We start from the raw sequence: 13,410 nt of genomic DNA on the forward strand, positions 1-13,410 counted from the left end.
CAATGCTGAAGAACAGAAATGATTGTATTTGGCCTCAAGAATGAAAGGTCAAAGATCAGAGCTCCCCTTGACTTGATGCAGCTTCTATCTCAGCCTGTTACCACCTAAAGAACACTGGTAGATTTAAGGGTTCTCTGCCTGGAGAACACACAGAGAAAACTTGTTCATGTTGTCATTTTCAGCAGGTTAGATTATTGTGATGGAATCTTCACACTTGGAATATGATTGTTTATGAATTTGGCTGCACAAATAAACTTGTCAGGATTCTTTTGATAATCCGATCAAACAGTGTTTGAGCCACTTTGTGTGATTAAAGTAGTTGTCAGTGATGTTTCTGTCAGTTGTGTGTTCACTGGTCTGTGTCAGAGTATCTTCCTCTTCAGCAGCTGCTGGAACATCTCAGTGTCTCTGCTCTCTGACTGAGGGAGGTTTTTGTACGGCTCTAAATCACTGTGTCCACACTCCTCCACTGTGATAACTCTGACAGTAATAAACTGCTTCATCTTGAGTCTGAACTCCACTGATGGTCAAAGTGAAGTCGGTGCTGCTGCCACTGCCACTAAACCGAGCTGCTGTTCCTGAATGATTTATTATGTGTCTTACTAGCAGCTGTGGAGGCTGTCCAGGTTTCTGTTGATACCAGCCCAAACAATCACTATATGATTGTCCATTATGACAGCTGCTGTAAACAGCAGGGTTTGTTTTACAGGTGAGAGCGACAGTGGATCCTGGAGTAGATGTGATCACTGCAGGCTGAGTCACAGTCACCTGACCGCTGCATCCTGCAGACAAAAACACATCATTTATCAGCAGAAAGAGAGGAGAGAAAAGACACAAGGACATCTTTGAGGTTGTGAGGGAACAAACCTGTAAAAGAGCAGCAGGTCAGCGTCCAGATGAGGATGGTGATGAGAGTCATGCTGCTTGTGCTTTCTGCTGTGTTGACTGACAGATCTGAGTCCTGCAGTGTTGAACTAACACCACTATAAACCTTCTCAGATCAGCTGATGATGCAAAGCCTCCTCTCTATGGAAATGACGTCTCTGCTCTCAACACACTGAAGGCACGAGCAGACAAAATCAACACAAACACAGCTTGGATTAAAAGCAACTTTCTTCTTCATGGAACTGAAGAAAAGATTTGACAAATACAGCTGAGCATCAACAACAGATGCTGATGTGAGAATGTTTGCATTTTAAACTGGATTCAGCAGTTTTAGCTTTAAAATGACAATTTCTTGGAAACTTTTACAGCTGACTTTGTAAAATGTTATTCATTTTAAATAACTTGAAATTGCATTTTTTAAAGCATAAATTAAAATGTAGAATGAGAATATTGTAACTGATCCACATCAGTTTTGATCATGTAAAGAGACTGATGTGTAAAAGTGATCAAATCGTTCAAATTCAAAGAGAAATTTCAGTTTGAATCTATTGAAAGTGTTGGTGCATTAAATCAACTGGTAATAATCCATTTTTGAGAGAAAAAGATGTGAATTTTCAGTGGGTAGCTGCTTGTTGACAGTGCAGGAGGTTTTTGTACGACCACTTGATGAGTTTGTATCACTGTGGTTCACGTTTGGTGGAGGAACCAAACTCATCGTTGACTGTAAGTAACAGATTTTTATTTGAAAATTTTTCACTTTTACATTTTTATCAATTTTGAAGGAGACCTTAGCATTTGTCTCTTTTAATTGTTATTATTTGATACAATCTGAGTCACAACTTTATAAACATCATCATTAATTAAAGATTATATTAATTTTTTTCTTTATAAACTGAAAATAAATAACTTGCTTCTCAATTATAATGTTAATTGTTTTAAATTTTCTGTGGACATGTAACATTTGTAGTTAATTAGACTCAACTTTCATTGCTCAAAACCTTCCTTGAGTAGTTTAATCTCTTTATTATTTGGTCATTTTCAACATTCCGACTGTTTAACAATGTAAAAACTGATTTTATTAGATTTTATCCGTAAATGCAACTTTTCTTTGCGTGGACGCTTCATTTATTTTCTCTGTGGTGAAAAGGAAGTGAAACAGACAGATGCCACAGATGTGAAGTGTGTTCTCACCAGTGTTTCACCTGTGTCACGTTAAACTCTCGACTGTATATAAAGAAGTTAAAGAGAAGAAAATCGTCACGCTGTCCAACATTGTCCAAACATGTCAAAATGTCCTCAGTCATCACCAGCTAACGGCTCAGTCAGATTTGATGGTGTCCAAACCTTCACGTCTTTCTGGTCTCTCCTCCAGCGGGTGTGGTGCGTCCCACCCTGACCGTCCTCCCCCCCTCCCCAGAGGAGCTGCAGCAGGGCAGTGCCACACTGGTGTGTCTGGCCAGCGGGGGCTCCCCCTCACAGTGGAAGCTGAGCTGGAAGGTGGGGGGCGGCAGCAGCACCACATCGGCCTCACACAGCCTGGAGGTCCTGGGGAGTGACGGCCGCTTCAGCTGGAGCAGCACCCTGAACCTCCCTGCAGACCAGTGGAAGAAGGTGGACTCAGTGACCTGTGAGGCCAGTCTGAGAGGACAGAGCTCTGTCACTCAAAGCCTGGACCCTCACAGCTGCTCAGTCTAGAGGTTCAGCAACACTTCCTGTCTGGAAACCGAGCTGCTTCTGTCCTCAACATCTTGATGGAGCGACACATCTTTTCTGCTCACATATCCCTGCATGAGCGTGACTCTGCTTTCATCTGGACATTTCTCTAACTCACCTCACTCATTTTCTGTCCTCAGATGTGAATTTAAAGTCACAAAATAAACATTTCAATCATTTCAGCCAACATCTCTGTGTTTGTTGTGATTATTGATGAGACAATCTGATCATCATCATTTACTGCAGTTTGGTCTTTAGTTTTATTTGTTTTTGAAAGGAAAAAGTGGGAAGAACTCAGAAAATCATAGTTGAATAAGATGTGAAATATCAGTGTAAAAATACAATAAAACAAGCAGAAGAGATGGTTTCAGCTTGTTGTAAATTCATTTATTTAGATAAATATGAACATGAATGTGTTTCAGGGCCGGTATCAATCAATCTTAACATAGCGTCTGTTACAATCAAAATTGTTTCTAGGTGCTTTACAAATCCCAGGGCCTGACCCCCAACAAGCAACAGTGGCAACGACCCTTAACAGGAAGAAACCTTGAGCAGGACCAGGCTCATGGAGGAGGACCCTCCTGCTGATGGCCATGAGGTATGAGTTCATTCCTTTATGTTCTCTGTATTATTTGTACGTATCATAAATATTCAGAATAAATTAAACAAAGTTCATCAAATCTGCACATAGAAACAGCACTTGAGTAAATGTAAAAACTCATCATTTTATGGTTAATTAGTACTAATAATTTTGTGTCAGTTGTACCGTAATATATCATTCATCTATTAACGGTTTAAACTAAGAATTTGTGTATTTTTCATGGTTATTTTAAAGCTTTTAAACTGATTTGACTTGTGTTTAAATGAATCTGGTTTGTACTTGTGACTCTGGTGTTGACTGAACCAGTTCTGCTGGTGACTCTTCATCGTCTGCAGCTGCAGCTGCTGTTTTCACTTCAGTCACACTGAGGGAGGTTTTTGTACGGCTCTAAATCACTGTGTGAACGTTCCATCACCATGGTAGCCCAGACAGTAATAATCTGCTTCATCTTCAGCCTGAACACCAGTGATGGTTAGAGTGTACTGAGAACCAGATCTGCTGCCACTGAATCGAGACGGCGTTCCTGTGAAGCGATTTGATACAGCATATATCAGAAGTTTAGGAGCCTGTCCAGGTTTCTGAAGGTACCAGTGAAGATAGTTGTCAATATTTGAGCTTCCTGTGGCGCTGATGGTCACAGACCCTCCAACACGAACAGACTTGAATTTATCAGCCTGAGTCAGAAAGTTGTTGGCAGAAGATTCTGAAATGACAAACAACAAATGTTAAAAAGAGCAGTTGAAAAGAGCCTGGAGGAGCAGTTATGATGTAAAAATGAAATGATTTCAGCCTCCTTGGAAAGAAGAAGAGGATGAAATCAAACAATGTTGAAAAGTCTCACCCTGACTCAGAAAGATGACAGTCAGAATTATTGACAACATGGTGATGCTGAAGTTTTCAGTGTGAGAGCGTGAAAAGAGTTCAGACTCTCTGTGACATCAGAACTTTAAACTCTGAGGAGCAACCATGCAGAAAAACATGCAAATGTTCTGCAGAAGACAGAAACTCACCTGTTCTAGTGAAACACAGACACGCATGAGGAGGAGTCACTGTACATTTTATAATTTTTCTCATTTCTTTCTCCATTTCCAATTAAAATACTATTAAATTTTAAATATTTTTCATCAGATGAAATATAAAACCTGAACAGTTAAATATCTGACAGAAATCTTGTAAATGTCATCAGAATCTTTAATTATTTACCTCACAAACTGTATAAGAACATCTACATCTGTATTAAAAAAAAAGAAATATGTCATTATTAGTAATTAGTATTGTGGTTTTCTTGGTCCATGAAAATCAGATTCTCTTCTCTTAATGGATCTGCTCCTCCAGAACCTCACGTCTGCACTGCATTCTTCTGCAGAACATCTGCCTGCTCTCTCATTTCCTGAATGTTTCCGCCTGTATTTCCAGTCTCCTTGTGAACTGTTGTGGCTGCCTGAAATTTGAGGTGCTTCTACCACGTAAAGATGCTTCCCTCTTGTGTTCCCAGACTGAGACTGCACTGCCTGTTTATCTTGACATGGGAGGTGGATTCTTCAGCAGTTTGGTGTTATTGTTTCTGTGAATGACTTAAACTGTCCCAGAAGCTCCCCAGACTCCCCAGTAATTCAGTGATCTCGACAAAAGCTCTTCAGATCCAGGTTTAATCAGAATAATTTACATTATTTCAGGCTTATACGCGTGTTTAGGGCCATGAACACATTCAGCAGACCATCTGGCACCGTGTTCCTGTTCTGATGGCATCAAACACAGCAGCAGTGAAAGACTGTGTTCCATCTGGGAAGGAAACATCGTGGTGGCAGAGGTGTGGCTTCAGGTGTGGCGTGCTCAAGGGCAGAGGGCAGAGGTGTGACTCAGGTCAGGAAACAGGACATTTGGTTGCAGGAACCAAGACACCGATGTGGCCGTTTCCACTGCTCAATACTGGACCGCAGCACAGTCCAAAACCAGCTGGAAAAACCCCAGTCAGAAGACACAAACGCAACGGGGAAATGCCTCCAATTTCTCCACAGACAAAAATCAGACGATTCTCACTGTAAAAATGCAAATTAAAGGAAAAACCAACAAAATGTGAGAGAGAAAAACAGATAATACATGTTGCAAATAATGCAACAAAAAACAACATTGAGAAACAGAAACCTTTTAAAAACTAGACTGTTCAATAAAGGTCCAGTGTCTATTTTCTATTATACATCATCAGAAATCAAATAAAACATAAAAACATGCTTCTGATAGTGTATGAACACCACAGCATTCTAGGTCACTTAGCAGTAAAACTGTTTTTCCTAAATGTTGATGAAGATCCCTCCTGATGGGACCTGCAGGTGCCCTGGCTGGACGTGACTGGAAAAAGTAAATCAGTTTTGTCCGCTGACAGCCACCGTAGGTTCTGACACTGGACAGGTTGTTTCATTCTTGCAATCTGAATCTTTACCAAGGAAAATAATAATTGCAAGCTTGGGGCAGTTTTTAAGATGCATAAATGCTGTTTGAGGAGGATTTTATGGTTATTTCAGAGGAGCTGTGTGATACAGTATGAGACTGTATCATGTGCGTATAAATGAGATGAGCAGTTATGAATTGAAAATATAATATTTTTACAAATTGTGAAGAGGACAAAAACCAAAACCAGTGTTGTTGAACATTTCAAGGATAAATGAGTGATCTACTGAGTCAAAAGCCTGAGAGAGGTTCATGAATATGGAGGTAAAATAACTTCTCTCATCCAGGATAGTTAGAATATTGATGATGATAAACTGGTGGTGGTGGTGAGAAAACTGTGATGTGGCCTAAAACCAGAGTGATACGGATTTAAAATGGAACGAGTTTGAGTTGATGCTGATTAGATGTTCTCTGCATTATTTGTTAAATAACAGTATCATAAATATTCAGAATAAATGAAGCAAAGTTCATCAAATCTGCACATAGAAGCAGCACTTGAGTAAATGTAATTACTGATTTAATGTTTGATTATTACTAATAATTTGTATCAGTTGTAACTTGTAATGTATCACTCATCTGTTAATGGTTAAACTGAGTATTTGTGTATTTTTCATGGTTATTTTAAAGCTTTTAAACTGATTTGACTTGTGTTAAATGAATCTGGTTTGTACTTGGTGACTCTGGTGTTGACTGAACCAGTTCTGCTGGTGACTCTTCATCGTCTGCAGCTGCAGCTGCTGTTTTCACTTCAGTCACACTGAGGGAGGTTTTTGTACGGCTCTAAATCACTGTGTGAACGTTCCATCACCATGTGCAGCAAGACAGTAATAATCTGCTTCATCTTCAGCCTGAACACCAGTGATGGTTAGAGTGTACTGAGAACCAGATCTGCTGCCACTGAATCGAGACGGCGTTCCTGTGAAGCGACTTGATACAGAATATATCAGAGGTTTAGGAGCCTGTCCAGGTTTCTGAAGGTACCAGCTGAGATAGCTGCCAATATTTGAGCTTCCTGTGGCGCTGATGGTCACAGACCCTCCAACACTAACAGACTTGAATTTATCAGCCTGAGTCAGAAAGTTGTTGGCAGAAGATTCTGAAATGACAAACAACAAATGTTAAAAAGAGCAGTTGAAAAGAGCCTGGAGGAGCAGTTATGATGTAAAAATGAAATGATTTCAGCCTCCTTGGAAAGAAGAAGAGGATGAAATCAAACAATGTTGAAAAGTCTCACCCTGACTCAGAAAGATGACAGTCAGAATTATTGACAACATGGTGATGCTGAAGTTTTCAGTGTGAGAGCGTGAAAAGAGTTCAGACTCTCTGTGACATCAGAACTTTAAACTCTGAGGAGCAACCATGCAGAAAAACATGCAAATGTTCAGCAGAAGACAGAAACTCACCTGTTCTAGTGAAACACAGACACGCATGAGGAGGAGTCACACTTTTTCCACTGAGAGTTGAATAAAACCTTTTATTAAGTTAATTTTCTGACTACTGTTGCTTTAATTTTCTACTTTCTTTCAATAATTGTGCCTCATTCATCAGTTTATATTCTGACCTGCTGTCAGAGACACAAACATGGAGATTTAATGACTCCAAGTTCAAAATCAAGGAGAACAATGCCAAAATTTTCAGAGGAAAGCAGACATTTGTAGTATGCAAAGCTTAACCAGGTTTTACAAAGATAACAATCAGGACAACATTCGAATTTGTTTGGCCCATTTGTTATCAGGTTGTTGAACTGTGGATAGCAGCATCTCTTTAATAACTTTGCGTGAAATAGTAATAAAATTAAAAAAAAACAAAAATAACAATGAATCCTCTGCTCCCACTTAAGTCTACCATGGAGTTCCACCAGGTTCAGTATTTGGTCCAATCTTATTTATCTCATACATGCTGCCTCTCATTAATATAATCAGGAAGCATTTGATAGATTTCCATTGCTCAGCTGATGACACCCAATGATTCGTGGAGCCAGATCCAACTGATCAGCTCCTGAAACTCCAGACCTGCCTGGAAGACATCAAGGGTGGGATGAGCAGAAATTTCCTGCAGTTGAACTCAGATAAAAGTGAAGTTATCACACTAGGCCCAACACATCTGAGGACCTTATTCTCTTGTGATGTAGCCCTGCTGAGTGGCATTAACCTGCCTCCCAGTAGCATTATGAGGAATCTTGGTGTCTTGTTCAATCAGGATTTGTCTGTAGGTACCCACATTAATTATGTCTCAGGGACTTCCTTTTATCACCTACATAACATTGGTAAAATGAGGAACCTCTTGTCCCAAACTGTTGCAGAAAGATTCATCCATGCATTTATTTCCTCCGTGCTGGATTATTGTATATTACTTTTGTTAGGCTGCCTGAAGAAGTTGTTAAACTCTCTAGAGAATCCAGAATGCAGATGCTCAGGTGTTGACCAGAACCAGGAACAGAGACCACCTTAGTTCCTTGGCTTCTCTACATTGGCTCGCTGTTAAATTTAGAGTAGATTTTAAAATCCTCTCCTCCTCCTCAAATATAGTCCCTCATATTTAAATGATCTTATAAATTCATGTCATCCCACCAGTGCGATGCACTGTAAAAACACAGGTTTACCTGTAGTTGCCATGGTTTCCAAATGGGACAGAGCCTTCAGCAACCAATCCACATTTTTCTGGAACCAGCTCCCAGTCTGGATCCGGGAGGCTGACACAGTATCTTTATTTAAAGACAGACTTAAAACCTTCCTTATTCAGAAAATTATCTATACATGTTACTTCTTCTTCACAGCCCATCTCTCGATGATTTGATGTGCATCTCTCTCACCCATGTTGAGGATGTCTGGATATGTAACACAGAGGAGACTCTCCTGATTGCCATCGATCTAACAAAGGAAGCAAACCTTTGTGGTTCTGCACCATAATCTGTACTTCCTCCAAATATCGTATCCTTTCCTGAGGACCAAGTCCTTCCCTGTATGCCTTTGAGTCAGAAATGTGAATCACTGAAAATGATCTATAATTAGGGAGTCAATGAAACAGATCCAAGGATCGGGCAGACAGAATTGGGAAGAAAGCAAAGCACTTCATGGGGGTGCAGACAAGAAACGCTGGTCAAAACCAGAAAGGGTCAGTTTCAGAAAATCAGTCCAAAAACGACTGTGGAGAAAGACACAGCTGTCCTGGCTTCTTCTGACTATCCTGAAGCAGACATTGACACAAACAAAATGTCCATTTTATATGATATATTATTGGGCAAGAAAACCAAATACATAACAGTGATTGTAAAGTTTTGACAGCTGGTGTATCTTCATTTTTATTGGCTGTCATGGAAACAAGAAACTCCTCAGATTTGTTTCTGAGCTCGGGAGCCTGGCTTCATCCACTGAGAACATGCACCAAATGGAGCCACACGTAAAACACCAGCCACTCGTCTCTGAGCCTGGGTTGAATCAGGGACCCAGTGGCATCATCAGTCTCTCTGAGAAAACGAGGGGCCCCAAAGTTGTAGATTTAACCATGACAACCGTTTCACTGCGACTCTGGATGAGTTGATGATGAGCAGACATGTGAGCTGTGATCAGGTGTTTTTTATTTATGATAGTGAATGAAGACGATAACAGCATTAATCATAGTACCACAAGTTTGGGGACTAACGTTGACTTGATCACACTTTACAGTCTTTGATCATACTGTTCTGGTGAAGACTAAAACTCCCCACATGCTGCCCTGATACTCTGCCTACAAGCTTTTTAAAGCATCAGATGTGATGTAGATGAGTAATTCTCTTTACTTAGGCCATTTTCATCAGGCCTTGGAAACGGCAGTGATCAGACCTCTATAAAAAGTCTCATCTGGATGCTGCAGCAATTAGCAACAGGCCCATAACAACCCTTCCATTCCTGGGAAAGATGAGTGAAAGAGCTGTTATTCAAAAGATCCACTTCTTCATGCTTGAAAACATTATTTTCAATATATTTCAGTCTGGATTTCCCCCAGACCACAGCACTGAGACTGCACCTCAGCTAATAGGAAATCACATCTGTACCTGTTTTTATGCAGATGAAACACCACTTTATATTTAAACTCATGATGTGGCTACAGTCCCTTAGTTGCTCCCAGTAATTATATTCAACAACTCAGTGAGTGAAAGTGTTCATGTTTCCTCCATCTCAATTCAGAAAAGACAGAAATGATCGTATTTGCCTTCAAGAATGAAAGGTCAAAGATCAGAGCTCCCCTTGACTCGATGCAGCTTCTGTCTCAGCCTATTACCACCTAAGGAACACTGGTAGATTTAAGGGTTCTGTGCCTGAAGAACACACAGAGATACTGTTCATGTTGTCATTTTCAGAAGGTTACCGGTAGATTATTGTGATGGAATCTTCACACTTGAAATATGATTGTGTGTGAATTTGGCTGCAAATAAACTTGTCAGGATTTGGTTGATAATCCGATCAAACAGTGTTTGAGCCAGTTTGTGTGATTAAAGTAGTTGTCAGTGATGTTTCTGTCAGTTGTGTGTTCACTGGTCTGTGTCAGAGTCTCTTCCTCTTCAGCAGCTGCTGGAACATCTCAGTGTCTCTGCTCTCTGACTGGGGAGGTTTTTGTTCCACTCTAAATCACTGTGTGAACACTGGGCCATTGTGAAAACCCAGACAGTAATAAACTGCTTCATCTTGAGTCTGAACTCCACTGATGGTCAAAGTGAAGTCGGTGCTGCTGCCACTGCCACTAAACCGAGCTGCTGTTCCTGAATGATTTATTCTCACATTTCTTACTAGCAGCTGTGGAGGCTGTCCAGGTTTCTGTTGATACCAGAACATACAATCCTCATATGATTGTCCATTATAACAGCGGCTGTGAACAGCAGGGTTTGTTTTACAGGTGAGAGCGACAGTGGATCCTGGAGTAGATGTGATCACTGCAGGCTGAGTCACAGTCACCTGACCGCTGCATCCTGCAGACAAAAAAAACACATCATTTATCAGCAGAAAGAGAGGAGAGAAAAGACACAAGGACATCTTTGAGGTTGTGAGGGAACAAACCTGTAAAAGAGCAGCAGGTCAGCGTCCAGATGAGGATGGTGATGAGAGTCATGCTGCTTGTGCTTTCTGCTGTGTTGACTGACAGATCTGAGTCCTGCAGTGTTGAACTAACACCACTATAAACCTTCTCAGATCAGCTGATGATGCAAAGCCTCCTCTCTATGGAAATGATGTCTCTGCTCTCAACACACTGAAGGCACGAGCAGACAAAATCAACACAAACACAGCTGGATTAAAAGCAACTTTCTTCTTCATGGAACTGAAGAAAAGATTTGACAAATACAGCTGAGCATCAACAACAGATGCTGATGTGAGAATGTTTGCATTTTAAACTGGATTCAGCAGTTTTAGCTTTAAAAAGAATATTTCTTGGAAACTTTTACAGCTGACTTTGTAAAATGTTATTCATTTTAAATAACTTGAAATTGCATTTTTTAAAGCATAAATTAAAATGTAGAATGAGAATATTGTAACTGATCCACATCAGTTTTGATCATATAAAGAGACTGATGTGTAAAAGTGATCAAATCGTTCAAATTCAAAGAGAAATTTCAGTTTGAATCTATTGAAAATGTGGTGCATTAAATCAGCTGGTAATAATCCATTTTTGAGAGAAAAAGATGTGAATTTTCAGTGGGTAGCTGCTTGTTGACAGTGCAGGAGGTTTTTGTACGACCACTTGATGAGTTTGTATCACTGTGGTGGACGTTTGGTGGAGGAACCAACTCATCGTTGACTGTAAGTAACAGATTTTTATTTGAATCTTTTTCACTTTTACACTTTTATCAATTTTGAAGGAGACTTAGCATTTGTCTCTTTTTAATTGTTATTATTTGATACAATCTGATTCATAACTTCATAAACATCATCATTAATAAAGATTACATAAATTGTTTATTTAGAGAAACTGAAAATAAATAACTTGCTTCTCAATTATAATGTTAATTGTTTTAAATTCTGTGGACATGTAACATTTGTAGTTAATTAGACTCAACTTTCATTGCTCAAAACCTTCCTTGAGTAGTTTAATCTCATTATTGTTTGGTCATTTTCAACATTCCGTCTGTTTAACAATGTAAAAACTGATTTTATTAGATTTTATCCGTAAATGCAACTTTTCTTTGCGTGGACGCTTCATTTATTTTCTCTGTGGTGAAAAGGAAGTGAAACAGACAGATGCCACAGATGTGAAGTGTGTTCTCACCAGTGTTTCACCTGTGTCACGTTAAACTCTCGACTGTATATAAAGAAGTTAAAGAGAAGAAAATCGTCACGCTGTCCAACATTGTCCAAACATGTCAAAATGTCCTCAGTCATCACCAGCTAACGGCTCAGTCAGATTTGATGGTGTCCAAACCTTCACGTCTTTCTGGTCTCTCCTCCAGCGGGTGTGGTGCGTCCCACCCTGACCGTCCTCCCCCCCTCCCCAGAGGAGCTGCAGCAGGGCAGTGCCACACTGGTGTGTCTGGCCAGCGGGGGCTCCCCCTCACAGTGGAAGCTGAGCTGGAAGGTGGGGGGCGGCAGCAGCACCACATCGGCCCACACAGCCTGGAGGTCCTGGGGAGTGACGGCCGCTTCAGCTGGAGCAGCACCCTGAACCTCCCTGCAGACCAGTGGAAGAAGGTGGACTCAGTGACCTGTGAGGCCAGTCTGGGTGGACAGAGCTCTGTCACTCAAAGCCTGGACCCTCACAGCTGCTCAGTCTAGAGGTTCAGCAACACTTCCTGTCTGGAAACCGTGCTGCTTCTGTCCTCAACATCTTGATGGAGCGACACATCTTTTCTGCTCACATATTCCTGCATGAGCGTGACTCTGCTTTCATCTGGACATTTCTCTAACTCACCTCACGCATTTTCTGTCCTCAGATGTGAATTTAAAGTCACAAAATAAATATTTCAATCATTTCAGCCAACATCTCTGTGTTTGTTGTGATTATTGATGAGAAAATCTGATCATCAACCATCATTTACTGCAGTTTGGTCTTTAGTTTTATTTGTTTTTGAAAGGGAAAAGTGGGAAGAACTCAGACAATCATAGTTGAATAAGATGTGAAATATCAGTGTAAAAAAACAATAAATCAAGCAGAAGAGATGGTTTCAGCTTGTTGTAAATTGATTTATTTAGATAAATATGAACATGAATGTGTTTCAGGGCCGGTATCAATCAATCTTAATATAGCGTCTGTTACAATCAAAATTGTTTCTAGGTGCTTTACAGAATCCCAGGGCCTGACCCCCAATAAGCAACAGTGGCAACGACCCTTTAACAGGAAGAAACCTTGAGCAGGACCAGGCTCATGTAGGAGGACCCTCCTGCTGATGGCCATGAGGTATGAGTTCATTCCTTTATGTTCTCTGTATTATTTGTACATATCATAAATATTCAGAATAAATTAAACAAAGAAGATAGAAGCACATAGAAGCAGCACTTGAGTAAATGTAATTACTGATTTAATGGTTGATTATTACGAATAATCCTGTGTGAGTTATAAATTTTAAAATGGATAATGGTTAAACTGAGTATTTGTGTATTTTTCATGGTTATTTTAAAGCTTTTAAACTCATTTGACTTGTGTTTAAATGAATCTGGTTTGTACTTGGTGACTCTGGTGTTGACTGAACCAGTTCTGCTGGTGACTCTTCATCATCTGCAGCTGCAGCTGCTGTTTTCACTTCAGTCACACTGAGGGAGGTTTTTGTACGGCTCTAAATCACTGTGTCAACACTCCGC

General features: G+C 40.3%; 4 long non-coding RNA genes and 2 gene segments (V, D, J or C); 2 read left to right on the top strand and 4 right to left on the bottom strand.

Annotated features, from left to right (window-relative positions):
* Positions 1-585: 585 nt before the first annotated feature.
* On the bottom strand, positions 586-1,159 carry LOC130519966 (uncharacterized). Its single transcript, XR_008948544.1, has 2 exons — positions 868-1,159; positions 586-782 (listed from the first exon to the last, which is right to left on the bottom strand). It is a non-coding gene; the product is annotated as an uncharacterized LOC130519966 (long non-coding RNA).
* A 26-nt stretch (positions 1,160-1,185) lies between these two features.
* On the top strand, positions 1,186-2,785 carry LOC130519965 (uncharacterized). The gene is made up of 2 exons (XR_008948543.1): positions 1,186-1,608; positions 2,258-2,785. It is a non-coding gene; the product is annotated as an uncharacterized LOC130519965 (long non-coding RNA).
* Positions 2,786-3,540: 755 nt separating this feature from the next.
* Positions 3,541-4,239, bottom strand: LOC130519956 (Ig kappa chain V region 3374-like). The segment is given in 2 exon segments: positions 3,541-3,902; positions 4,041-4,239. Coding segments are annotated over 2 exon segments (351 nt in total).
* A 2,077-nt stretch (positions 4,240-6,316) lies between these two features.
* On the bottom strand, positions 6,317-6,997 carry LOC130519953 (Ig kappa chain V region Mem5-like). The segment is given in 2 exon segments: positions 6,317-6,743; positions 6,882-6,997. Coding segments are annotated over 2 exon segments (351 nt in total).
* A 3,380-nt stretch (positions 6,998-10,377) lies between these two features.
* Positions 10,378-10,835, bottom strand: LOC130519967 (uncharacterized). The gene is made up of 2 exons (XR_008948545.1): positions 10,681-10,835; positions 10,378-10,592 (listed from the first exon to the last, which is right to left on the bottom strand). It is a non-coding gene; the product is annotated as an uncharacterized LOC130519967 (long non-coding RNA).
* Positions 10,836-10,881: 46 nt separating this feature from the next.
* On the top strand, positions 10,882-12,592 carry LOC130519968 (uncharacterized). 2 transcript variants are annotated; one of them, XR_008948546.1, is made up of 3 exons: positions 10,882-10,990; positions 11,315-11,418; positions 12,066-12,592. It is a non-coding gene; the product is annotated as an uncharacterized LOC130519968 (long non-coding RNA). The 2 variants fall into 2 exon arrangements; XR_008948547.1 differs by having other exon boundaries at positions 10,972-10,990; positions 11,322-11,418.
* Positions 12,593-13,410: the final 818 nt, after the last annotated feature.

Source organism: Takifugu flavidus, unplaced genomic scaffold, assembly GCF_003711565.1.
Source record: "Takifugu flavidus isolate HTHZ2018 unplaced genomic scaffold, ASM371156v2 ctg260, whole genome shotgun sequence".
Classification (NCBI taxonomy): domain Eukaryota; kingdom Metazoa; phylum Chordata; class Actinopteri; order Tetraodontiformes; family Tetraodontidae; genus Takifugu; species Takifugu flavidus.